The 27,588-nt window shown below is 34.5% G+C and overlaps 1 protein-coding gene across 11 annotated transcripts in view; it reads left to right on the plus strand.

Annotated features, from left to right (window-relative positions):
- Nucleotides 1-27,588, plus strand: part of SCAPER (S-phase cyclin A associated protein in the ER) — a 419,038-nt gene that overhangs the window by 134,273 nt on the left and 257,177 nt on the right. For 8 of the 11 annotated variants that reach the window (XM_086363974.1, XM_086363978.1, XM_086363976.1 and 5 more), the window contains 5 exons: nt 453-608; nt 5,991-6,133; nt 10,868-10,949; nt 12,354-12,506; nt 13,084-13,191. In XM_086363974.1, coding sequence (XP_086220100.1) covers nt 453-608; nt 5,991-6,133; nt 10,868-10,949; nt 12,354-12,506; nt 13,084-13,191 — 642 coding nt within the window. The remainder of the gene's footprint in view (nt 1-452; nt 609-5,990; nt 6,134-10,867; nt 10,950-12,353; nt 12,507-13,083; nt 13,192-27,588) is intronic. The other 3 variants (XM_086363979.1, XM_086363980.1, XM_086363981.1) reach the window with 1 other exon arrangement.

The raw sequence follows: 27,588 nt of genomic DNA on the forward strand, positions 1-27,588 counted from the left end.
ACTACTAGCCCTATAGTAGATGCAAACTATTATATATAGAATGGATGAATAACAAGGTCTTATTGTATAACACAGGGAATTAATACACATATGTATGTATAACTGAATCACTTTGCTGTATACCAGAAGCTAACAACATTGTAAATGAATTGTACTTCAATAAAAAATTTCAATGGCAGGCCTTTATTTACTCTATTTCACTTCTTACTACGGCCTATGGATTTGTTATATACACTGGATTATTATCCATTTGGGGAATAAATATTGAAATAAAAGACTGGAAGTCAATTCATTTTTTGTTCTGTGCCTTATACAACTGGTTTATATTATTAAATAAAGACTGTTAAATTTCTTAACATGATGTGTTAAGAATCAGTGTCTGATGTGCCTTAGAATGAGCCTAATTTGAAACTTACTTTCTGTGGTTTTTTTTGTTGTTGTTGTTGTTGAAGGTAAACGAAATTGCCTTTATAAATACCCTTGAAGCCCAGAACAAACGCCATGATGTTTTATCAAAATTGAAGGAATATGAGCAGAGGCTTAATGAGTTACAGGAAGAGCGTCAGAGAAGACAGGAAGAAAAGCAAGCACGTGATGAAGCTGTTCAGGTAGAATTTTATTCAGCAGGCATTTGTGAGCACTGTCCATTTCCTAGGCCCTGGGAATAGAAAAAGAAGTCAGTCCTACACTCTGTTCCCAAGGGTGTATGGTTTAGTCCAGCATGGTTTCGAATCAGGAAGTCTGATAGCAAAGGCACTGTGTACTTCTTCAGATAACGTTATCAGTGTCTTTGTCAATTTGAATCTCTAGTCTCAACCAGATGAAGGGCTAAATTGCTCTGGACAGATTATTATCTGTTCTTTTCTAATTAGGTTGGGAAAGAATATGTTCCTTTCATCTATTAAAAATGGATTGTGTTTGAACCTGTGTATATAGCCTTAAGGAACTGGGCAATTTTTATGCTTATAACGGGGAGCACCTGTCGTATATTGGGCAGTATCATCAGGTACTTAAACCTCTCTAGCATACCGTAAGTCAGCTACCATTTTCAGAATGGGAAGAAAGGTTAACACATAAACATGAGTGATGTTTTTTGACTATTTTAGATCTTCCTCAAGATCAGGTATGAACACAGACACATACTTTATGTATTATAACCACTATTTATTTGTTTATTCATTCAGTGATCATGTATTATTGCTGTTATATGCTGAGCTTTGCTTGTGTGTGTCTTAGTCACTTAGTTGTGTTCAACTCTTTGCGACTCAGTGGACTGTAGCCCGCCAGGCTCCTCCGTGTATGAATTTTCCAGGCAAGAATACAGGAGTGGGTTGCCATTAGCTTTGCTTAAGGACATGAAAAAGATACGTCTTTGATCACAATGCAGAGAAGTATATGTAAATAAATCTTAACCCATTAGGATAAGTGTAACAGTAAAAGCATTTTGGAAGCACAAAGGAGAACACATTACTCAAATTGAGACATGAGAAAGTCAAGAAAAAGCTTTCTGGAGGAGATGATGCCTTAAGCAAGATTTGAGTAATGAGATAGTTGCAAACGGTGGAAATAGGCATTCCATGCAGAAGGAGATACGAGCGAGTACAGCCTGTAGAGTCATAGACTTGATCATGAAGAGGTTTCTTGTTATGTTAAAAATTAGGGATGTTATTGATATTTTATGCTTCTTTATCTCACTGGTAATTTTAGAAGATTAAAATATCAATACAGCTTTCAAGGTTATTGGTTGCTTCATGCTATTGTTTTGTACTAGCAAGCAGTCCCATATTCACCCAGTCTCTGTTCGATTTGAGTTCAGGGTCTTATTTTAATCTTGAGTGCCAAGCTAACTTACGTTTAAAAATACAGAATGTTACTATTAGAGAAAATTTAGCTTTTCCTATCAAAGGGACAGTACAAAGTTTCATTATTATCATTTAAAAGTTAAAGTTGTCCATTAATTAATATTGTTAGATGAATAAATGAAATAGGATATTTGAATTTTTAATCTGTGCCATCTCTTCAGCTTTTTTGCTGTTTTTCTTTCTGCAGTGGGACCATTTTATACAGATAATCGTTTTGAAGATTGCGTGTTACTTTTGAATAACTATTATGCATTAGTAATTCAGAAATAAATAAATAATGATCTTTGCCTTAATGGTAAATAATAGAACACAGTGTGAAAATGTAATAGAAACCTGTATAGGCTATAGCAGTATCACAGAATAGGGAATAATTAGCTCTGTTGCTGAGAGGGGAATGTCAGGGAAAGTTCTCTGAAAGAGGTGACTTCTTAGCTGGATTTTGGGGGAAAATATATGAGTAATATTGTATATTTTCTTAATAGACTTCTGTGGTTACTTTTTCTACATTTGTTTTGCAGATTTGAAAATACAGCAATTATTTTCTGTTTAAAAATTACTCTTATTTCATAATTTGGAACACTTATTAAGGCTTAAAGGAAAGCAGGTCTTTTGGGATTTTTTTGTAGTCATTAACACATTTTTTGATTACTCAGAATTTTCTTTTTTAAAATGTTGAAATTTCTTGTGGATTTAATGTTCAATGGAAATTTTAAAACCTATATACATAAATTTAATCTGTATACTGGTAGTAGAAAATTTATTGGTTTTATATACATATATAAAATTAAAAAAAATTATAAATGTATAGTCATTACTAGATGTGCTAGGCACTAAAGCCAAACATAAAAATACAGTAATAGTAAGATACTAACTCAGTGAAGAATTTAGAGAGGCCCCCATCTGCTTTAATTGTACTCTTGAAAAACTTCCAAAATTAATTGTTAAAAGCAGTTGTGATTCTTGGTTTTTTGGCAAGTGAAATACTAAGTTAATGCTACCATTGTATATTCTTAATTTGCAATTTTTGTTGTATAAACTATTGACAGATTAGTTTTAAGCCCAGTTTCCTTAGATAGTCTGCCTTGTCCTCTTGCCATAATCTTTTGATTTGCAGGCATACAGGGCAGGGTTACAAAATCCATTCTTTGGCCACCGTAAACATATCCTTGACTGTGAGACAAAGTACATGGGACTCTGAGAGGTTTCAGAAGGCTTGAGAGGTAGATGCCTTTCCAGTTCAGTTGCTGTAGGTTTATACTTTATATTTGTAAGTTTACAGATTTATGATGAATACTACTTTAAAACTTATGCTTCATTTGTTTAATAGGTATTTATCAAACTCCTGCTGTATACAAGATGCTTTTATGGAGTGCAGAGTTTCCTGTCTTTAGGAAACCTGTATTTTAGAAAGGAAAATACTAGCTGAATTTACTGGTTTTACTCACAAGTACCAATTTTCTTTTCTAGTTATTAAAAACAGAAATTAGAGGATTGGATTTTTTTTGAAATTCAATTATTTGTTAGTACAACATTGGAGTATTTCTTATATCCATAAAAACATTCAACAAGTTGACATTGTATTAGTATTTAAGCATACAACTTACATTGCATATACATAAAGTTAACTGTTTTATATAATATTAGTATATTTAATTTATAAGACCAACTTTAATTTTTAAACTATATTCCATAAGATTGTTTTTTAAAATGCGAAATGAAAAGTTCTGGTTTAATTATACTTAAGCTTTATCTTTTTACATTTTAGTGTGGCAGTTGTGTTTTCAGATATACTGCAGATTTTTAAAAAAAATACTTCAAGTAAATTTGAGGTTAAGAGAAAACTTTGTTTTTACTCTTCAGTTTTTCAGATAATAGTAGCTAAACAAGTTGCTACATATTATACTTAGTAGCGAGAGGTAGCTGTAACATTAATCCATGAATAAGATTTCAGAAAGCAATGACTATTTAAAATCTATTTGGATACCTTTACAAGTCTGCAGTCTGTCAGATATACTCTTCTGAAATCAGTACATTTCCTTTAGCTCCCTGTCCCCTCTCCAAAAAGAAAAAGGAAAGAAAGAAAAGAATTAGGTACCCTTTGGTGGTACTACTTTAAAAAGGTTTTTTTCGCCTGCATACATACAACTTCTTGTAGAGATAAAGTTACCATTGTGAGTTAAGTTAATTATTAGAAATATTTACTTCTCTCCTCAGTGTTCTTGAGACAGAAACTGCCTTATCTGCAGTCATTTACTGAACACTTTACGCCATACTAAACACTTTGTTAGGTACTTACCTACATAATAATTTAAATCTCACAACAAATGGTGTGTCTCTTTAAGGTAAAATGACTTGCTCAAAGTTATCTAAGTAGTAGTTACTAGAGCCTAGATCAGTGTGTTCTATTTATCATAAAGAGTTGTGGCCAGGGAGATGTTGTATAAGCTACCTAGAGAATGGGGATGAATTGAAAGAAATACATTGGTATATCTAGTAATATGGTGAGATATATACAGAAAGTATATCACAGTGTTTTAATGAAGTATCTTCTACCTTAATAATGATTATTATAAATAATTACTGAGAATTTAGTATATGCCAACCCCTGTGGCAAGTGCTTTTCATGTATTATCTCATACGTTCTGTACAGTATCCTTAAAAGTACTATTGTTATTTTTTGTCTTCTAGAAAACTAATTCACATATATTATGTAACTAGACTAGAGTCACCCGACAGTAAATAATGGAATCAGGGAACAAAGAGACTCTAATGCAGTATCTACTCTCTTATCCACTATGCTATACTATAATGCCTTTCTCCTGGCCACAAACTGTGTGTGTGTGTGTGTGTGTGTGTGTGTGTGTGTGTGTACAATTGCTCAGTCATGTCTGACTCTTTATAACCCCATGGACTGTAACCCATCAGGCTTCTCTGTCTATGGGATTATCCCCGCAAGAATACTAGAGTGGGTTGTCATTTCCTCTTCCAGGGGATCGTCCCCACCCAGAGATTAAACCTGTGGCTGCTACCTTGGCAGGCAGATTCTTTATCACTGAGCCACCTGGGAAGCCCGGCTACAAGCTTTTCTTCAGTTAAAAAGAAAGCTTAGTTCAGAAATAAATTCTGTTAATTATGCTTTCTTCATCATATTCTGTTATTTCTACAACCATCTAAACACAATGGTTTAGAAGTGATTAATGGCACCCCACTCCAGTACTCTTGCCTGGAAAATCCCATGGATGGAGGAGCCTGGTGGGCTGCAGTCCATGGGGTCGCTAGGAGTCAGATACGACTGAGTGACCTTACTTTGACTTTTCACTTTCATGCATTGGAGGAGGAAATGGCACCCCACTCCAGTGTTCTTGCCTGGAGAATCCCATGGACAGAGGAGCCTGATGGGCTGCAGTCCATGGGGTCGCTAGGAGTCGGACACGACTGAGCGACTTCACTTTGACTTTTCACTTTCGTGCATTGGAGGAGGAAATGGCAACCCACTCCAGTGTTCTTGTCTGGAGAATCCCATGGACAGAGGAGCCTGGTGGGCTGCTGTCTATGGGGTCGCACAGAGTTGGACACGACTGAAGTGACTTAGCAGCAGCAGCAAATATAAAATATTTATCAGATTCTCACAGAATATAAATAACATAATATGTACTAAAATAACATTTATTCTTCATTTTTTTATTAATTTATTTTAATTGAAGGATAATTACAATATTGTGATGGGTTTTTTCCGTACACTGACATGAGTCAGCCATGGGTGCACATGTGTCCCCCCATCCTGAACCCCCCACCTCCATCCCCACCCCATCCCTCTGGGTTGTCTCAGCACTGACTTTGAGTGCCCTGCTTCATGCATTGAACTTGCACTGGACATCTATTTTACATATGGTAATAAACATGTTTCAGTGCTTAAAATAGCATTTATTCTTATAAATTTGTAGCACTAATGAATGACATGTAAAGCCAGATATTATTGATACTTGATTTTTGTTTAAATTCTGAGAAACATAATGACAAGTCAGGTATTTGTCTTGAATATATAAGTCTATGTCCAAGCTATGTCACCTTTGATCATCTTCATCTTACACATAATTCTAACATCTTTTAAAACATTTCTGATACTAGGAACGTAAGAGAGCTCTAGAAGCAGAACGGCAGGCCCGTGTAGAAGAATTGTTAATGAAGAGGAAAGAACAAGAAGCCCGAATTGAACAACAGAGGCAAGAAAAGGAAAAAGCCCGTGAAGATGCAGCCCGGGAAAGAGCTAGGTACTTAATTTGCCATCTTGATGTTTGGTCCTGATGAACATTTTGTAGTGAATGCATATTCACATCAAATTTTTAAGCTATTTATTATCAAGTATGTTTTTTAGAAATAGTCACATATACAGAAATGTTTTACTGAATTTTGATTTCCAGGAATTAAGACACTCTACTTAAAATGGAAACCTTTTGAACATTCTGTTGGATGGGAAACGAGGTTTCAAGATATTTTCAGTTGTAAGAAACAGAATTTGATACTAGCTAACTTAAGTATTGGGAGGAAAAGTGACAGGAAATTAGAGGACCAGGTTTGGACTTGGTCAGACATCAAAGGCTAGGTCACAGGAGCTACAGCAGTGGTCCTCTGATGGAAGTAATCCAGTAGTATGTTGTCTTTCTTATTATAATAAATGACACTTATCCATTCCTACTTTTTAAAATCTCTTGTTTAAGATTCAAAGACCAGGACACTCAAAGCTGGTGCTCTGGGACAACCGAGAGGGATGGGGTGGGTGGTGGGTGGGAGGGGAGTTCAGGATGGGGAGACATGTGCACCCATGGGTGATTCATGTCAATGTATGACAAAAACCACCACAATATTGTAAAGAAATTATCCCCCAATTAAATTAAGTAATTAAAAAAAAGATTCAGAGACCAAAGACAAAGCATTTAATTGGCCAAATTGATTTGTGCTTTTTGATCTTGTTTATGAAATTTTTTAATATCCCGTGTCATAAGATATTATTCAAAATGTTACGGTTTTCAGTTTGATACACATTTAGGTTTTATATCCTTTTAAGGTAACTTTTAGATATAGTATGAAAAGAAAAATCTAAATTTATTCATTTGCCTATGGCACTCATTCATCATCACACCATTTGTTGAAGAGTCTAGCTTTTAACCATTGAACTGCCTTGCTACCTGTTCACGATCAGTTAATCATAGATGTGACAGTTTATTTCTGGACTCTGTCCTTCTCTTTTAATGTCTCTTCTTATTTTGGAACCACACTGTTTTAACTACTGTAACTTTATATCAAGTTTTGCGAACAAGTAATATAAGTACTCCAGTGTTGTTGTCCTCTTTGAAAATTGCTTTCCAAGTAATTTTTTAGGGTATGTTCACCATTTTCTTAAAAATAAAATGCTTCCAAGCTTTTTTATAGCAACTGCCTTGAATCTATAGATTGTTGTGGGGAGAATTGCCACCTTTATAATATTGTGTATTATGATACATGAATATGGTATGTGTCTCTGTATCTGCTTTAATTTCTCTCAACAATATTTTGTAGTTTTTAGAAAATAGATCTTGTAATTCATTTCATTTCTTAAATTTAGCTCATTTCTTAAATTTATTAAGTACTCTTTTTGAGGTCATTGAAAATGGAATTATTTTATTTCATTTTTGATAGTATTTTTGCTATTGTATAGAAATAAAATTCAATTTTTTATTTATCTTATTTTACAGTTTTTAAATGATCTTGCCCAATTTTCCTATGAGTGTTTTCCTATTAGTGTTTTCTTTTTTGCTGTTGTTGTTCTTTAGGACATTTTCATAACGGCTCATGTCATCTGCAAATAGCCCTTGCTTTACTTCTTGCTTTGTAATATGGATGCCTTTAATTTCTTTTTTCTTGCCATGTTGCACTGGCTCAATCCTTCAGTACTTTGAATATTCTTACCTTTGTTGTTTTTGATGAACATTTGGCCATTAATCATACTGTTCTGCCGCTGTATATGGTGAGGGTTTTTTTGTTTTGTTTTCTATTTCTTTTTTACTTTGTTTTTCACCAGTTTAATTATGATTTGTCTAGATTGTTTTTCTTCATGATTATCCTACTCTGTTACATTAGTGTTTTCATCAAATTTTGAAAGTATTTGGCCCCTATTTCTTCAGATATTTAATTGTCATTTCTCTTCAGGTTCCTCTGAATTGTAGCAGTTTCTCAGACTTTCCATGGTTTTGATGACCTTGACAGTTCTGAATAGTGGTCAGGTATTTTGTAGCCTTTTCCTCAATTAGGATTTGTCTGATGTTTTTCTCATGGTTATATTGAGGTTATGGTTTTGGAGAGGAAGACCACAGTGGTGAATGTGAATTACCATTTTTCAAATGGCAAAAGTTCATGATATCACCATGTGTTTTCACTGATTTTGTTAGTCTTGATCACCTGGCTAAGGTAGTTTTGTTAGATTTCTACACTGTATACTTTAATTTAAATTTCCAATATACTATCATCCTTGGAAGCAAGTCACTAGGCACTGGCTAAGCTGAAGAGATGGGGAGTTATTCTCTACCTCCTTGAGAGAAGAATTCCTACATAAATTATGTGCACTTCTTCTATACAGAATATTTGTTCTCCTATTTATTAAATTCCTATTTTATATCAATATGTCATTTATACACCAATATTATGGCATGTAATTGGTTCATCCTTGGACATTGAGAACTTTTTCATTTGACCCCCATCTGCCTTAGATATACTTCATCATTTTGGTTTTTGAGTATATCCTTACTTCCTGGCACTGAAAGATGCTTCAAATTCATCTTATATTTTCCCTGCTGCACCCCTCGAATCAGCCATTTGTTTAAGGATTCCTAGTTTCTTTTGTTGTAAAGTTTAAAAAAAAATCTTTCTCTATTGAGATTCTCCATCTGTTGAATCATTGTCATGATATTTTTTTCCTTAGGTTGGCATACTATCTTTTAATTCTTAATAACATATTTATAATAGCTGTTATAGTTCTTGTCTGCTAAATCCAGCATAAGGCTTCATTCAGGGAAAGATCCATTTGACTGCTTTTTTCCTAAGCATGGTCTTTCTTCTTTTTACATCTCACAGTTTGTGATAGTTTCCTCTCCTGTTCTCTTTGTCTTTGGGAATATTAGCCTTTTATATCCCTTTCATAATTTATAGATTTTTATACAGGAAGAGATAAATATATATTTTCAATATGCCATAATTAACTTACAGTTCCAATAAAGTGAAAGTCGCTCAGTCGTGTCTTGACTCTTTGTGACACCGTGGACTACACAGCCCATGGAATTTTCCAGGCCAGAATACTGGAGTGGGTGGCCGATCCCTTCTCCAGTGGATCTTCCCGACCCAGGAATCAAACTGGGGTCTCCTGAATTGCAGGCGGATTCTTTACGAACTAAGCTATCATGGACTGTACAGTCCCTGGGTTCACAAAGAGTCGGACACGACTGAGCGACTTTCACTTTCACAGTTTCAGAGCTAGTATTTAAACCCATTCCTGGGTCCAGAAGCCTATTAGGTTGGTGCAAAAGTAATTGCAGTTTTGCATTGTTGAACTTTGCCCTTTGATATTGGAATACGTTCTTAAATGTGGTTATGTTATACATCATTTTAATGCACATTTCTCACTTTATGTTTTTTGCTAATGACTTATTACTTGCTGTTTATTTTATATTTATTTTAGACTATAGAAATGATGTTAGACAGAAAGTAAATTCAAGCAATTTTTTTATTCAAGTGCAAAATAGATTGTAAAGCAGTGGAGACACTTACAACATCAACACATTTGTCCCAGAAACTGCTTAACAAATGTACAGTTTTGTTTTGCAATGGAGACTGAGAGCCTTGAAGATGAGGAGTGTAGTGGCCAGCTGTCAGAGGTTGACAGTGCCCAGTTGAGAGCCATTGTTGAAGCTGATCCTCTTACAACTACATGAGAAGTTGCTGAAGAATGCAGCATTAACCATTCTATGGTCATTTGGTGTTTGAAGCAAATTGGAAAAGTGAAAATGCTCAATAAGTGGGTGCCTCGTGAGGTGACCAAAAGTCAAAAAAAAAAAATGTTGTTTTGAAGTGTTGTCTTGTCTTATTCTGCATAACAGCAGCAAACCATTTCTTGATCAAATTGTGACGTGCAATGAAAAGGGATTTTATTCGATGATAGGCAACGACCCTCAGTGGTTGGACTGAGAAGAAGTTCCAGAGCGCTTCCCAAAGCCAAACTTATACCAAAAAAGGTCATGGTCACTATTTGGTGGTTTGTTGGTGGTCTGATCCACTACAGCTTTCTGAATCCCAGTGAAACCATTACATCTGAGCAGTATGCTCAGCACATTGATGAAATGACTGAAAACTGCAATGCCTGCAGCTGGCACTGGTCAACAGAAAGGGCCCAATTCTTCTCCATCCATGACAATACCTGACTGCAAGTCGCACAACCAAAGTTTCAAAAGTTGAACGAATTGGGTAACGAAGTTTTGCCTCATCTACCATATTCCCCTGACCTCTTGTCAACTGACTACCACTTCTTCAAACATCTCAACAACTTTTTGCAGGGTAAACATTTCCACAAACAGAGAATGCAGAAAATGCTCTCCGGGAGTTCATCGAATCCCAAAGCACAGATTTTTGTCTTACAGGAATAAACAAACTTGTTTCACATTGGCAAAAATGTGTTGATTTTAATGGTTCATATTTTGATTAATAAAGATGGGTTTGAGCCTAGTTATAATTATTTAAAATTGACAGTCCAAAGCCACAATTACTTTTTCATCAACCTAATATTCGTATAACTAACAATGTCTATTGCTTCCCAAATGTTTAATGTGCAATAATATATCCAAGACTTAGTAGGCACTCTGAAAAAATAATTTTAAAAGCTCTAAAATACATATGCCTATGTGTCCTAATCGTATTTTCTTAACCTCATGAAATTTGTTACTGTAAGCATTGAGTTTCTAATTTTTACTGTCTTCTTACAGAGACAGGGAAGAACGATTGGCAGCACTCACAGCTGCTCAACAAGAAGCTATGGAAGAGCTACAGAAAAAAATCCAGCTCAAGGTAGGAATATTATATATTTTTCTTTGAAATTTTAGAGCTGTTTTAATGTAGCATGAGAGTAATATTTTTTCTTTTTAATTAATTGTATAAAAATTGATTAATTTGCGTTCCTAATTTTGGAGTTATGTGGTTTGTCTATGATCATTTCCAACTCAACTATCTGAAAACAAATTATTTTAATAAGATAAAGCCATTGAGGGAAAAAAATGTAAAGAATTTTAGCATTTCTTGGTTTTATTAAGTAATTTGTTAATGACTTGAGGATATTACTATTAAACTTTTAATATTTATAGACCTCTAATAATTTAGAAATAAAGTATTGTTTCAGTGCTTAGGAATTGCATAATTATAGCTTGGGAGATGATGATAAGCTGATATTTTCTAGAAAGTCTTTGCCATTGGTAGTTTCTAGCAGTGTGAATATTTTACATTATGTCATAATTATTTACATGTTGGGGTTTCACAAGGGTAGTAAATTCCATAAAGTAGAGGATCCTATATTACTATTTGTATTGTCCTAGAACTTTATCATTGATTTAAATCTAATGCAGCAAATACTTATTGAATCTGGTGGTAGGCATAAGGGTACAGAGATGAGTAAGACATGGTTCTGAGTTTCAAGAAACTCATAATCTAGTGTGAGATTCAGATGCTAAGCAGATAATTTCTATGTGGATAAAGATAATCATGGAGTGTCATGAAAATACAGAGGAGGAAGACACATAAGCTAACATGAAGGGTTTCAGAAGTCAGGGAAATAATTTTAGAGGATAATACCTGAGCTGAATCTTGAAAGAAAGATGAGTTGAGTAGGTAAGATGGGTGGGATGGCACCCAGCCATATAAAATGATATGAGTATGAAGTCAAAAGTCTGAAATAGTGTTTTGGGTTTGTTTATTTTTGTTTTCTGGGAAGTTGTTGGAGGTGATGTGGGTAGAGCTCTGTCATGATGGGACTTTCCTGCTGAGGATAAGCTTGGTCTCTAAGTAGGGCAGCATTTCCCATGGTATGTTCCATAGAGTGCTTCTCATGTGTGTGATGCTCAAGAAGGTGTGTAAAATGTTGCTCAGTATAAGCTAGGTTTATTACATCAGTGCAGAGTGACAAGCCTAGAGCTGGTAAGTAGCATTAACTTACTATTTTCCAAAGTTATTTGACCACAGAAACTCTTCTGCAAAATGCTTATTAATAACCCACAGTGTAATTCCATGGAGTACCCTTTAGAAAACGTTACTATGCATGTAGGGGATGATAAAGGGCTTTATATAAACTCTTATCATCAGCGTCCAATATTGAATTAAGGCATTCTGTTATTTTAGAAAGTTTAATAGAAATACTGCTTTTTCAAGTTCTCAGTGTAATGAATAAATTTCTGTATTTTTATACTTTGATTTCATTTATAGCATGATGAAAGCATTAGAAGACACATGGAACAGATTGAACAAAGAAAAGAAAAAGCTGCCGAGTTAAGCAGTGGACGACATGCAAATACCGATTATGCCCCCAAATTAACCCCTTATGAAAGAAAGAAGCAGTGTTCTCTCTGCAATGTCCTGGTAGGTTGTCAGTATCAGTGTTGTGATGAGACGTTACAATTTATTACTAAAGTTTATTAAACTATGGATATATATTCTCCAGTCTTAAAAGTCATACAAGGCATGTGCTGAGTACCATGAATTTCTTTAATGATTTTTATGCAAAGTAAGTATAGGTAGTACAGAAACAGTATCAGCTTTTAGGAGTAGCAATGCAAAGGGTCAAAGCATGCAGTTGCTGCTCAAATGGATGTTTACCTAATGATACTAATGATATTTTAGCCTAATGATGCCCAGGTCAATATTTTGGGATATTAGGACCACAAAAGTAAAGCAACATTTTTTGGTGCTGAGACTTGAACCTTTATACTTAGAAGAAATGATATCCTGTTAAGGTTGGCTTTGATGACATGCCTTTTTTTATCATCTGTCTTCTAGAGGAGTCTTAGAATTGTATTCTAAAGAAAACATTTTTAAGACTAATGTATAAATTATAGAGCAATTGCAAGTTGTGTATAATATACTGGATAGAATGTGTAATATTTAAAATAAGATACAATTAAATGTTCATTACATTGCTTTTATATTATGCTTTTAGATCTCTTCAGAGGTGTATCTTTTTAGTCACATTAAAGGAAAAAAACACCAGCAAGCTGTGAGAGAAAATAGCAGCATCCAAGGGCGTGAACTTTCAGATGAAGAAGTGGTAAGCTTTACTTTGGTTCATTTACATGTTTTTATTGAGTACCTTCTATATTCTCTTCTACTGTGAAGAAATCCATGTTCATATGTATCTCTGTGATTATCTAAAGCTATATTTAGTAACTACTACAATATAATATGGGCTTCCCTAGTAGCTCAGTGTTAAAGAATCTGCCTGCCAATTCAGGAGACGTGGGTTTGATACCTGAGTTGGGAAGATTCCCTGGAGGTGGAAATGGCAACCCTTTCCAGTATTCTTACCTGGAAAATCCCATGGACAGAAGGAACCTGGCGGGCTATAGCCCATGGGGTCAGTAAACAACAACAATATAGTATACAAATATCTTTATTTTAGTATATATATTAATAAGAAACATAGAAGTAAGAACTTAATACTGTTTATATAATTTCAATACATAAACAGGTTTATGGATATATACACTGCTGCTAAGTTGCTTCAGTCGTGTCTGACTCTGTGCAACCCCGTAGACGGCAGCCCACCAGGGATAGGCTCCCCTATCCCTGGGATTCTCCAGGCAAGACACTGGAGTGGGTTGCCATTTCCTTCTCCAATGCATGAAAGTGAAAAGTGAAAGTGAAGTCACTCAGTCGCATCCGACCCTCAGCGACCCCATGGACTGCAGCCTACCAGGCTCCTCCGTCCATGGGATTTTCCAGGCAAGAGTACTGGAGTGGGGTGCCCTTGTCTCCTCTGATATATACACTACCATGTGTGCAATAGATAGCTTAGTGGGAGCCTGCTGTATAGCACTGGAAGGTCAACTTGGTGCTCTGTGATGACCCAGAGGGGTGGGGTGGGGGTCAGGTGGGACAGAGGATCATGAGGGAGGGGATATATGTATACATATAGTTGATTCACTTCGTTGTACAGCAGAAACTAACACAACATTGTAAAAAAATTATACTCCAATAAAAAAAGAAAAAGATTAATAAAAGGTTTATGATATTTTGATATTTTAATAATTTAAGAGTTGTTCAGTGATACTCTATGTTTCTTAGAAAATAGCTAACAATATAAAAAACATAGAAATTGATAATTTGGTATCAGTACAGTACATAGGGATTTTTGGAAATGCATTATTTATCTACCTATAATTACCGTTAACATGGAATTTAGATTTGTAGAAGTATTTTTATAAATATTTTAGTTCGACTGTTACTGAGATATGGATGATACTACTAATCTCTTAATTTGTTGGTTCTGTATGTACTAAGCAAATTTCTAAAGGTACCCAAAGATGAGAAATTCATGTTTTTCAGGTACCTCTTAAGACATCCAGGAAAGGTTATTATGGTTCTGTGAGGGCAGTGCTTGTGTGTAGGTGCTTAACTTAAAAAGTGAAAGTATGTGTTTAACTTTTTTGTTTTAATTATGGTATATATTAATAGAACACACAGATTTAAAGTGCATAACTCAATGAATTTTTACATTTGTTCCACTCATGTCAGCACATAAATTGTTCTTGAATCCTGGAAGGCTCCTTCATCCCCATCCCAGTTGTGCCCCACCCACCAAAGGTTAACTAGTCTCTGACTACCATCAGATAGTCTTACACTGTTCTTCAATTTCATATAAATGATGTCGTACAGTATATACCTTTTGTGCTTGGGCTTCTTTAACTTATCCTTAAGCCTGTGAGATTGATCCCTAATGTTTATGTGAAGTGATAGATCATTCTCTCTTAGCAAGTGCCTTCCAGACGAAGACCTTCAGGAGCACATCTACAGTTGAGTAGAATTGGGTTTATTGATTTGTTACAGAAAGAGAAAGTGCACACCACGGGAAGTTGTAGAGTTTCTCAATAAGGTGTTGGAACAGACTTATAGGAATTGGGTTTTTGCTTAGGTGATTTGGATAGGGGAGAGCATTCAAAGACATGAGACTTTGCTCTGGATTGGATACTGTCAGGAAGCAGGGGTAATTTTGTGGTTTTTTTTTTTTTTAATATTTATTTATTTGGCTGTGTCTGGGTCTCAGTTGCATTGGAGAAGGAAATGGCAACCCACTCCAGTGTTCTTGCCTAGAGAATCCCAGGGACAGCGGAGCCTGGTGGGCTGCCGTCTATGGGGTCACACAGAGTCGGACACGACTGAAGTGACGCAGCAGCAGCAGCAGCAGTAGCAGGTAGGAGGAACAGACCTGCTGTTTTCTAAGTTTCTGATATGACCAGTGTTTGAGGAGAAATTACACACGGTTAAATTGGTTCACTCCTTCTAAGGATTTTTGCCCCTGGAGTTCCAACCGTTTTGACAGCTCTAAACCAAATTCTGTGTCCTCAGCTCAGGACGACTGCCACTTTGAGCTTTCACTGTTCTCTCATGCCAAAAATTGAAAATTGGCATAAACACTTGGGGCAAAATCCAGAGTGAATGTGGCGCTCACCTCCTGTGCTTCCCTCCTGTTTAGGGGTCATGGTCTCAAGTTCTGGCTGTGTTGGCTGTTTTTAATGCCTTCAAGTAGATCTTTTGTATATTATTTGCAACTTTTGGAGTTCACTGTGCCAGATCACTGTGGCTGAAATGGGAAGTCTTTAAATGTTTAATTTTTGTATATCCTTTGTTTGACATAATGCTTGTCGCATAGTAAGGCATTTAAGAAAAACTTATTGAAATAAGTTGAACTGTAAGGTTATACAGAATGGCTTTAAGTACCAACTAATAAAGGTGAAATAAAAAAAATGAAACTAATCATCTATTTAGTTTACCAAAAATAATTTTTTACCTTTTACTCAAATTGGGTATTTTAAGTATTATGAATTTTTTTTTTACTTGAATCATTCATGTGGTTGTCCCCATTCTCTACTTAACTTTGCTGTTTATAACTAGAGTCATGTGAATGTGTGTTCCACTTTTTAAAAAATCCTAAATTGTTTCGTTATTTATTTATTTATTTTTGCTGTGCTGGGTCTTCTTTGCTGCATGGGCTTTTCTGTAGTTGCAGTAAGCGAGGGCTACCCTTATTGCAGTGGGGGCTTCTTATTGCAGGGGCTTCTCTTGGTGCAGCTTCTGGACTGTAGAGCACAGGCTCATTAGTTGTGGCACACGGGCTGAGTTGCTTCCCGCCATGTGGGATCTTCCCGGGCGACGAATGGAATCCGTATCTCCTGCATTGGCAGGTGGATTCTTCAACACTGAGCCACCAGGGAAGCCCCATTAATTAGAATTTAATTAGTCTCTTTAAAGAAAATCTTCCACTTATAAAATTATTTGTAACTAAGTTCTCTTAATAAAAAGGCTATTCTATTTAATTTACCAAAAAAAATCTAAAATTTTGTGCAGCACTGCTACTATGTAAACTGAAATCTAAATTTTATGTGTTTTTATCTCATTGAGAAAAATAGAGAAGGAAGGGATATTTAATTCACACATTTACTTTGGAAGAAAAATATATAGTATTGTATAACTTTTGTAGCTACTACAGCATAGTTTGATGTTTAGCTGTTGTGGTTTGAGGTTGGATTGAGATATTCATTTTATGTAGTTTCAGTTTAGAAGTATTACATTTTCTTTAAGTTTTCACTTCATTCATGTAGTTATTTTTGGTAATAGCCCCCTTTTCCTCAAACCAAGTGTGCATATGAGTTTACATGATATATAAAGGCCATTTTATACTTACTCATACACACATTTCATTTTTAATCAGTGAGGGTAACTATAGTAAACATACTTGTTCTACTTAAAGTTATTGCTTGTCATCTGTGATGTCTTTATATTATATACACCTTATCTGTGACCCTTCTTCTTTGACATATAAGATTTTATTTATACCACCTCTGACCTAATAAAATTGGACCTTTGACCTTATGCACTTGACATATCAGATAACTTACTCTTGATCTCTGACACATTTTGTTTTAAGCCTGTTAAACATAATAGGTAGCTGCCCAGCAAGAAAGGCTTAATGTTTGGGGGTTTTATTGTAATTTGACCAGGAAATTTTTCTTATGTTTCTTGAGACGTCACAAAAAAAGCTACTATATGTTCAATTTTTTTCTCTTTCATCATCTTAGAATCCGAATGTTTAAAGAACGTGATTTCTAAAGGACAAAGAAACTGGTACTAGTTTAAATATATTCTAAAATTTAATTTTTTTAACACAGTACTAGAGAAATAGTAAAATATTAGTTTTAATAAAACTCTGATTTCTTTTGTAGTCCTGTTTTCACATTCTCTGAAGAAGCTGATAGTGGTTTTCACAGGACTTATATAAAGTACATTTAATTCTGTAAAGAGAGTGAAATTAAAAAGATTTTAAAACTTTTTTTAATTTTTGTATTTCAGTATTTGTGAGACTCCTTGGCTTTAAAAGCATATAAATTACACTTGTTTGTCAACTCATGTATTCACATATAGAGACAATAATAGTTTATTTTCATTTAATTAATGGAAAATATGAAAAGAACTTTTATGGAGGATCTTAATTATCATTTATTGGATGTTTACAATCAAGTGTGATTTTACTATTCCTAAATTAGTATTTCTGCTTGGTAAACTATACTAGATAGGTGATTGAATGAACATTTTAGGTAGTGAAAATAGAAAGATATCATTGTATTTAGTGGAATATAAGCCAGTCTCTTTGGCTCCAGTGTGCCCATGATTGATGTGGAAGATGAAGTAGATGTCTCCCAGAATTGATGGCAGTCTGGGAAATAATAGTAAATGCTTGTGTTTCTACAAAGCACAAGTACTTGCTATTACCTCTTTTTATAATCATGTTTAGGAAAACATCTTCTGCCCTTCAACAGCAAATCAAGTCAAATTTAAAAACCTACAACTCATTTAGAAAGGACCTTCATTTTCCCCCTATACCTCAATAAGTACAATTATGTTTGAGAAACAATGTAAAAAGCATCTACTGTTTCTTATAGGACATAGTTTCCATTGCTTTCATTTTCTCTTTACTAGAATGGGAAATTTTTTATAGTTGTTTATGTATATAATTCACACATACAAATAGCTGATTGTTAATGTGTGTATTTCTTCTAACTTTTAGAAGTCTTATGTTAGTAAATTCACTCCCATTAATACCTGATATGTGCAGGGAATACGTAGCTAGCTATAGCTGATTCAGTCTTCATTGATTCAAGGAAGACATTTTAAGCAGACAATCAATTTGTTTAAATCTTAATTTGATCCAGTAACTTAAATAGTTTCCATAGTTAGTACCCAGCCTCTTTTATAACAATCCTCAGTCCCCATCCTCTTGCTTGTCTCCTTAAAATGGCATCTGTGCATATCAGAGTAAGAGTATGGCTTATGTAACCCCATGTTAGGAGAAAAGTTGGGATCTTACTACATCGTATCTTCTCTTTTCTGATTTCCAGTATGAGTTCCTAGTTTACCTGGTTACTTAGTGTACTCACGGCCACGGATCCTAAAAGGTAGCTAGTGAATTGCTGATCTTTTCTTTCCTCTTGGACATGGGTGGAGCATGAGCCATTTATTTGTCTCTTGCTGATCAGCAAGAGACACCCCTGAGGTCGCTCTGCCTTCGTTTTTCTGAGTCTTTACCGTAGCCTCCATTCTGGCCCATGGCATGCTTACTGGCTTCTACCACCTAAGAACTGAGGGCATTTGGGGAAAGCTTTTATTTTAATCAACACCTAATTAGGTTTTTTATCTGAAATTCTGTGGCCAGTGGTTTAGTTCCAAAGTAGTTATTCATAGAGGAGCAGGGAATGCCTATCTATCTCTGATCAAAGTTACTGTGTTTTAGTAATAATTATTCTGTCAACTTGGCTTCTCTTGCATTTGGCAGAGTAGGCACATCTGCAGTATCAGAAGAATCACAAAGCTATAAAACAGAATTTTCACAGTCCTGTAATTTAGTTCTCTCTCTAAAAAATATTTTTTTAAGTTATGAAGTATTTTAGCATCAGAAAGTAATGTAGTAAACCTCATATTCCTGCTTCCTAGATAATAGCACCTCTTTTTTTTCTTTATATTTGGAAGTATAGGGGAAAACATGAGAGTCAAAGTGTGGTGGTAGTTCCAGGTTCAGGAATAGAGCTTAAATCCTCATGTCCCACAATGAAAAGTCAAGAGCCAATCCTAAATTGAAAAATGTAGAAATAGCAACACAAAATATATTAGTATAAAAGAAAAAAGATAAACTAATGAGCTAAAATCTTTGCCTCTGGATTTGAGAAAGAAGTGGGGAGACCAGTAGGAAATTACTTTCTTTGAACTACTGACTGTGTTAATTATGTGTATTGGGTAACTTTGATAAAAGGAAAAGCATTTTAAAAAATTAAAGAAGAAATAGAACAACAGAGATGTGTTCATGTTGCTCAGGATACATTTTTGTTATTTTGGTTCAAGATTAAAATTAGATAAATGAATGTGTCCATAAGAGACCACGATAGTGAAGTTGAATATTTTGGCAACTTACATCCTTAGATCTTTATTCTTTTAAATTGTTGCAATAACGTTTGATGCCATTATAATAAAAGGAAAATACTGGATTCCATTTAGTGCCACTTTGAGATTTGGTCAGGTAGGCGATGTATTCTTAATTTCAGGTTGTCTTTTTAGCTTTTTCAGTATTGTAGAACAAATGAATTAAAGCATGTATAATTGACTTTTGCTAGGGTTTCATCTCGGAGAAGGCAATGGCACCCCACTCCAGTATTCTTGCTTGGAAAATCCCGTGGACGGAGGAGCCTGCTAGGCTGCAATCCACGGGGTCGCTAAGAGTCAGACATGACTGAGCGACTTCACTTTCACTTTTCACTTTCATGCATTGGAGAAGGAAATGGCAACCCACTCCAGTGTTCTTGCCTGGAGAATCCCAGGGACGGGGAAGCCTGGTGGGCTGCCATCTATGGGGTCACACAGAGTCGAACACGACTGAAGTGACTTAGAATAGCAGGGTTTCATCTATTCTAACCATACTATAAGATTTGAGGTACAAAGTAACCTTAGATTTATGCCAGTAACTAGTTCAGTGACTTGGCATTTTATGCTGAATAAAATTAAGACTTTAAAAAAAAAATTCTGTTTATTTTCTGATTTGGAGGTTTTTTTTTTTTTTTTTAAAACAATTTGTAAGTTGTCATAAATGGCTCTTATCAAGGTAAAGAAGTTCCCTGGTTTTGTAAGATATTAAAAAATAAGTAGGCATTAATTTTTATTGAAAAATTTTCTTGATCTTTTGGAAAGGTCACATTTTCCTTTAATTTTTTTGATGAGATATATTACAGTAATGACTTTTCTGATACTAAGCTTACTTGGTCTTGATTTAAAAATATATAGTTGAATTTGTTTTGCAGATATTTAATTTAGATTTTCCTTTCTCAAGATTATATTAGCTTCATAATATAAACTGGCTAGTTTTTCCTATTGCTTCTTTTTTTTTTTTACTCCAGGATACGTTGCATAAAATAGAAATAATCTTTATTTGAAGTCTTTGTTTACTTTTGACTGGATAGAGATTTGCCGTTTTAAGATTTTTTTCTCCAAAGAATTGACTAGATATCATTTGCTGTCTTTTCCTTCTCCTCTTACTGTGGTCAATTTGTTCTTCATTATTCTTTTTTCAAAATTGCCTTGGTTTTCCCTTCACTTTTCAATTTCTACATGACCTTTGCTGTTAACTTGTTAAGAACATCCTGTTTGTGTTTTAATTAAGATTGCATCAAGGTAAGAGTAAACATCTTTTAAATATTCTTTCTAAGAAATTCCCTTGTGGTGCAGTGGTTAAAATTTCACCTTCCAATGCAAGGGGCATAGGTTGGATCGCTGGTCATGGAGCTAGAATCCCACATGCCTCATGGCCAAAAAATTAAAACATAAAACAGAAACAATATTGTAACAAACTCAATACTTTTAGAAATTCTTTCTTTCCATCCAGCCACATGTTTGTCTACTCATCTATTATATTTGTATGTATGTATCATTTAATATTTTGGCCACCTGATGCAAAGAACTGACTCATTGAAAAGACCCTGATGCTGGGAAAGATTGAAGACAGGAGAAAGGGATGCCAGAGGATGAGATGGTTAGATGGCATCACCGACTTGATGGACATGAGTTTGAGCAAGCTCTGGGAGTTGGTGATGGACAGGGAAGCCTAGCGTGCTGTAGTCCATGGGGTCACAAAGAGTTGGACATGACTGAGAAACTGAATTGAACTGATCATTTAGTAAAGTACATAGTTTTCTTTATTTAAGCCTTAAGCTTTCTTGCTGGACTTATTTTGTTTCTAAATAATTACTGAAATTTACAAGTATTTTGAATTTCAGTTCTTCTTTTAAAAAGAATATTTTTTTCTCTTTGGAGATATATATATATATATATATAATTTATTCATTGTTATGAAAATAGTCTTACTTTTTTTTAAAATTTAATTTTATTTTTTAACTTTATAATATTGTATTGGTTTTGCCATATATCAAAATGAATCCGCCACAGGTATACATGCGTTCCCCATCCTGAACCCTCCTCCCTCCTCCCTCCCTGTACCATCCCTCTGGGTCGTCCCAGTGCACTAGCCCCAAGCATCCAATATCGTGCATCGAACCTGGACTGGCGACTCGTTTCATATATGATATTATACATGTTTCAATGCCATTCTCCCAAATCATCCCACCTTCTCCCTCTCCCACAGAGTCCAAAAGACTGTTCTATACATCAGTGTCTCTTTTGCTGTCTCGTATACACGGTTATAACCTGTTTTTTTTTGCTCATTAATACCCTTTTCTCAAAAATGAAGACTGCCAGTATGCTATTATTATTTATTCATGCTTCCTTGTATTCTTAAAGTCAATATTTGCAATATATGTATCCTGGAGTTTACTATCATGGTCATAATTATTTATACATTTTTCATCTTACTGATCAATTATACCTTTAAAGAATATCAAACATCCCTATTTCTTATTTAATGCTTCCTAGATTTTTTTTTTTGGTATCATCTTTTTATGGCAAACCTAGTTTTGGTTAGGTTTTTGATGTCCTTATATATTCTTCCTCTTCCCTCCCCTTTACAGTTTTATTTTTGCATCTAGATCTATTACTAAAAAAATATGCTTTTATTTTAGTAGTTTTTGGCTCTATAAAAAAGTACCATGCTGTATGTTATTTCTTTGGACTTAACTCTTTTGTATTCAATATTATAGATTAATACAAATTGGGAATTTCCTGCTGTTTTAAGGCACTTTGAGGTATAACTGTTATACCTTAAAATGCACTTACTTTAAGTTTACAGTTCAGGAACTTTGGGCATATTCATAACCCGTGATCAAAATAGTAAACATAATAGTCGCCTCAAAAAGTGGCATCATGTGCTATATCTTTCCTGATTTTCTGCCTACTTCTGTTCTGTCAATTTTTGAGAGAGGGATATGGACTCTTCTAGTTGTTACTTTTGCCATTTCTTTTGACAGTTCAATCGGTTTTTGCTTCATGTAGTTCAAAGCTTTGTTATTAGGTTCATAAATGTTAATCATTGTTATGTCCACTTGATTAATTGACCCCTTTTTATTATCAAATGACCTTTATTTCTAATAATACTCTTTGCTACCTTGTGTAATATTAGCATAGCCATTCCAGCTTTCTTTCTTATGCAGTGTTAGAGTAGTATATTCTTTTCTATCTTTTTACTGTAACCAAATATTTATATTTTTGCATGCATCCTTTTGTTAAACATTTTAAAGTTAATAGACATAAAGAAAATGTTTATTCTGGTGCCATTGGCTATGATATGACGCTGCCTACTCTCTTAAGCCCTTGTCACCCCAGGCTGTGAAAATCACTCAACTGGGAGGTCTCATGCTATGAACATTGTCTCTGATTTTGTATTGAAAGGGTGGTATTATTTGTGTTCAATGGTAATATTGTTACTAGAATATTATTGAAATGATTTCTAAGGATGAGGCTTGGTACTATGTATGTGAAACCTTAGAATTCTGCAAAGACATCTTTCATTATAATCCTTGGTTCAATACAACTAAACCATTCTCTGCTGTAGTATTGAGCTCAGACCTCTCCCCATCTTCACAGCATGATAAATTAATAAGCTTGTTGAACTCTGGGCTTTTCTTTGAGTCATCTGTTAAACCTCAGATTAGATCAGAAAGGAACATCAGAATCTGAAAAAGAAGTCTTTACCTCATTCATCATCTCCACCTACCGGAAAACTGATGGAGTATTTGTAATTGTCACTGAGTGGCAGGGGGACAGATGGTGGACTATCATTCTATCACAAGATGGCCTTTTCTCTTTTACATGGTGTCTGTTTCACAGTATTTCATTAGCTTCATTTTCTCATCCGTCACTTCAAACAATATAATACATAGATTGTAGTAGATAAAATCATAAGTGTATCCTACACCTGTAGAAAGGGACCTGGGAAGAGTTGAATCTTTTGTATTATTAAAATAGCCTATCAAGTTTTATACGTTGACACTGTTGAATGTGTTTAATTTTTCAAAATGGTGCTGCCACAAAGGGCATTTTTTTTATTTTTTAAAAAAAGGCATTACATTTTAGATTTTCTTAAATTTACTGTTTGACTAAATTTAAGATTTTATTTAAATATAATGGGACTCTCAAACTGCTTTTTAAAGCATTTCTTCAGCACCTGCTTGTGTACTCTGCACTAGTCCAGGTGCCAGGGAAGCAGAGATAAATGTCACTTGAGCCTATCTCTTCATTTTGTGTTATCTCTGATAAATTTCATAGTTTCATGAATCTCTAAACACACTTATTTAAATATGAGTGAACTAATTCTTATATATGGTGCTTTCAGTTTTGAATAGTGTTTGGATGATAATGATAGACATTTTGGTATTGCTAGTGCCATCCAACAGGTCAGTAATTATAAATCAGCTTTCCTCTGAAATCTCTCTGGGGGATAACCTGCTGGGATGGCTTTATAGAAGAGTGTTATAAGCCAAAATAATAGTTTGCTATAGATTCTTTCGGAGAAGGCAATGGCAACCCACTCCTCAGTCTTATTCATAGTAAAACTCTGGCTCTTTAACGTAAGCTGTTAGCATAAGCCCTTGGCACACTTCATATTGAATTAATGTTAATAAACTAAATGATGGGCTTCCCTGATGGCTCAGACGGTGAAGAATCTGCATACAATGCAGAAGACCCTTGTTCAGTCCTTAGGTCGAGAAGATCCCCTGGAGAAGGGAATGGCAATCCTCTCCAGTATTCTTGCCTGGAGAATCCCATGGACAGAGGAGCCTGGCTGGCTACGGTCCACAGGGTTGCAAAGAGTTGGACACAACTGAGTGACTGATGCTTTCACTTTCTCACTTTCAAACTAAATATTAATGAGCTAACCTATCATTTATTATTTTCAATATACTATGTCTGTGAGGGTGGTATTCAAGATATATGGTAAAGTGCTGTCTAAAAATGCCATGTTGTTTGTAGTTGAGTATGTTTTTATTCCTTCCCTTCTTTCACCTGCTTCTCCTTTTCCTCCTGATTTTCCTTCTTCTTCTTCCCTTCCCAAATACCTTCATTTCCCCAGTCTGCCATCTCTTCTTCACCTCTCATTTTTCTTACCATCATTCTCTAAAGAAGCAAGAAACCAAGTTCCTACCCTCCAGGCCCCCACACTTGCCCAGTTTTTGTAGAAGACAGTGAGGAAATATTGTAAAATGCCTCGTATTTATCTTACTTGTTGTCCCAGGCAGGCTTAAAAGAGTGGAGTGCCTCATAATATTTTAAGAATTTAAAAGAAAACATTATTTGTTTCTGAAATTGATTAATATCATTGGATTTTAGATTACAAAGTTGAGAAAGTACAGGATGAGGTTGAGAGAAAAATGTTTTTCCAAACAAAATGTTGAAAACCCTTGCATTAATTTCTCATGTATTTAGATTTGTAACTTGGCATCCACCCTGCTCTTTTCTTAATTCCCATCCTGCTCTTGCAAGTAAACTTTTGGCTCCAGAGAAATATGCCTTTTGAGCATGACATTGGATTTCTATAAAGGAACAGCTTTGATTTTTAAGTTAAAATACATTTGTATTACTGTAATGAAACTGTGGTTCTTTTTATTCAGAGAAGACATATTTAAATCTTTTGATCTAGAAAGAGTAATATCCTTAAAAATTCTCAGTTCTATATTACAATATTTTTAAATAATGGGAAGCAAGTTGTTTTCTTCAATGTAGCATATTTTATAAAATGTGTTTATTGTGAGGTGTAACACTTGAGAGAGCTCTGAAAATTATAGTTTAATAAAATCCTATGTGTGTCATTTATATTTTCTTGCTCATCAACTATTTTTAGAACTTTGACATTGTTTCCCAAAGATCATGAACCTATCTATAGCTTAATTTTTTCCTGTCTCTTTTAAAAAATAAAGAACCTTCAGGAGGAGTCTGATAGAATATCAAGGTCATAAACTTCATTATGAATTATTTCGTTGAATATAGTAAATTATGTTAGAAAGGCCAGTGCTTTGGTCTAGTATGCCATAAAAGGTAATTAAAAGAATAAGAAGGATATAAACTTTGATGAGATCATCTGTATAGGTATTAGTTTCCTTATATACATTACTAATATTTCATATTACAGTAATGTTTAAATAAGAAGTCACAATTATGACTTTAAAACTAGATTTAAATGTGTGTGTGTGTGTGTGGAGTTAGCCATACTTAATTAGATTTTGGACTTGAGACATTGATTTATTTTATTTTATTATTTTTTTAAGTGGAGTGTAATTGCTTTACAGTGTTGTGTTTCTGCTGTACAACAAAGTGAATCAACTATACATATACGTTGATTTTTAGAATGTTAGAAAATGGGGGGCTTTAGAATTTTTTGTCTAATGCTTTATTTTACTAGTGAGGAAACTGAGGCTCAGAGAAGGGACTTAGCCATGAGTTGTAGAATTCATCCTGGTGTAGTTCTCTTGACTCACAGTTTAGTGCTGTTTCCACGGCACCAATTTGCTTTTCTGTTCCTAAGGAAAAACAGTGTCTCTTACTAATGAATATGTAGAATTAGCAGTGTCAAATAGAATGGCCAGTGAAGACTGATTTCTGACTTGTTAGTAGAGTAGTACTTGCACTGACCAGGATTCCATAAGGGTAGAAGTTGTGTTTTTTTTTAATTCTTACAAGAAAGAAGACTATACAGAGGCCTTCAGATGATTTTTGGTCCTGATAATTCATATTTTGGAAATGAGTCATAGACATATTTGAGACACACTGCATCCCAAAGTCTATACTTTGCTTTTCCTTGTGCCTGTGGTGTAGTAATTAGGATTGTGAGTAGACACCAAAAGATGAGTGTATTTTTACATAGTTATATCTGTTCTTTCTGAGGTACAAATGAGCCTGTAGAAACTGTAACCTTATACAAATCAATCCTCTTTAAATAACTTGCTTTTTCCTTACATTTCCTTATAATCATTAATTTTACAGTGATTAAAATATTAATATACGTCAATTGTGGAAAATTTAAGAAAAACTGAGGTTTGCCTACTGTTAATATGTTGATCTAATTTTCTTCTCTTTACCTGTGAATATCTTAAACACTTGCTTATATAGAAACTGCCTTACAAGGATTAAAATTTGAATTTTTATTTACCATTACAAGTGCTTAAAACTAATCTAACCTTTCTAGTACCATATTAATGCATGTGCCATAATTTAGGTAATCCGTTCCCTACTGCTGATATTTTGTTGTAAATCTCACTGCAATGAATATATTTGTAGAGAAATATTGTTGTACCTTGATATTTCCTTATGGTAATTTTATGGAAGTAAGTTATTCAAAGTTTATTTTTTTACTGAGCATTTTATTAAATATTAAGTAGACTGGACTGTGAAACAGTTTGGTTGTTCATATTAGAATGGGGGCAGGAATATCAATCTCTTAAAAGCTCAATTTTCAGATGACCATAACTATAGATAACTTTAAGCAAGCAATATTTCAGGTAAAAGGAGATGAAATTGCTGTATTTGTCTTGTCTTAGCCAGTTTCTTGGGATTTTAAGAAAGGATGTCAATAAGGATTATTTTTTTACAGGATATTGTCTCCTTCTGTCATTAAAATAGATGTCAAACTGGGAGTCCACTCTCTTCAGCAATTGAGTAGTGCACAAACATGTAAATTTCATTATGAAACTAGTTCTTGGACGCTTTAGAGATAAGAATATTGTGATTTCATTTACTACTATTGGCAAGCCAAACATATAATTTTAAAATTAATTTGTGTAAATTATTTTTCCTTACAAGATTTTCTAAACTGATGGAGAATTTTCTAAACTGATGAAGAATTTAAAACACTTATAATTATAGACAGAATAAGATGACAAACCTCCATGTACTCATCACTCAGCCCTAATACTGATAAACTCATGATGCATCCTGCCTTATTGAGCTTTTCCAATCCCTTTGCACA

This window comes from Bos grunniens, chromosome 21 (genome assembly GCF_055505025.1).
Source record: "Bos grunniens cultivar Pamir isolate PY7600 chromosome 21, Bosgru_T2T1.0, whole genome shotgun sequence".
Lineage (NCBI taxonomy): Eukaryota > Metazoa > Chordata > Mammalia > Artiodactyla > Bovidae > Bos > Bos grunniens.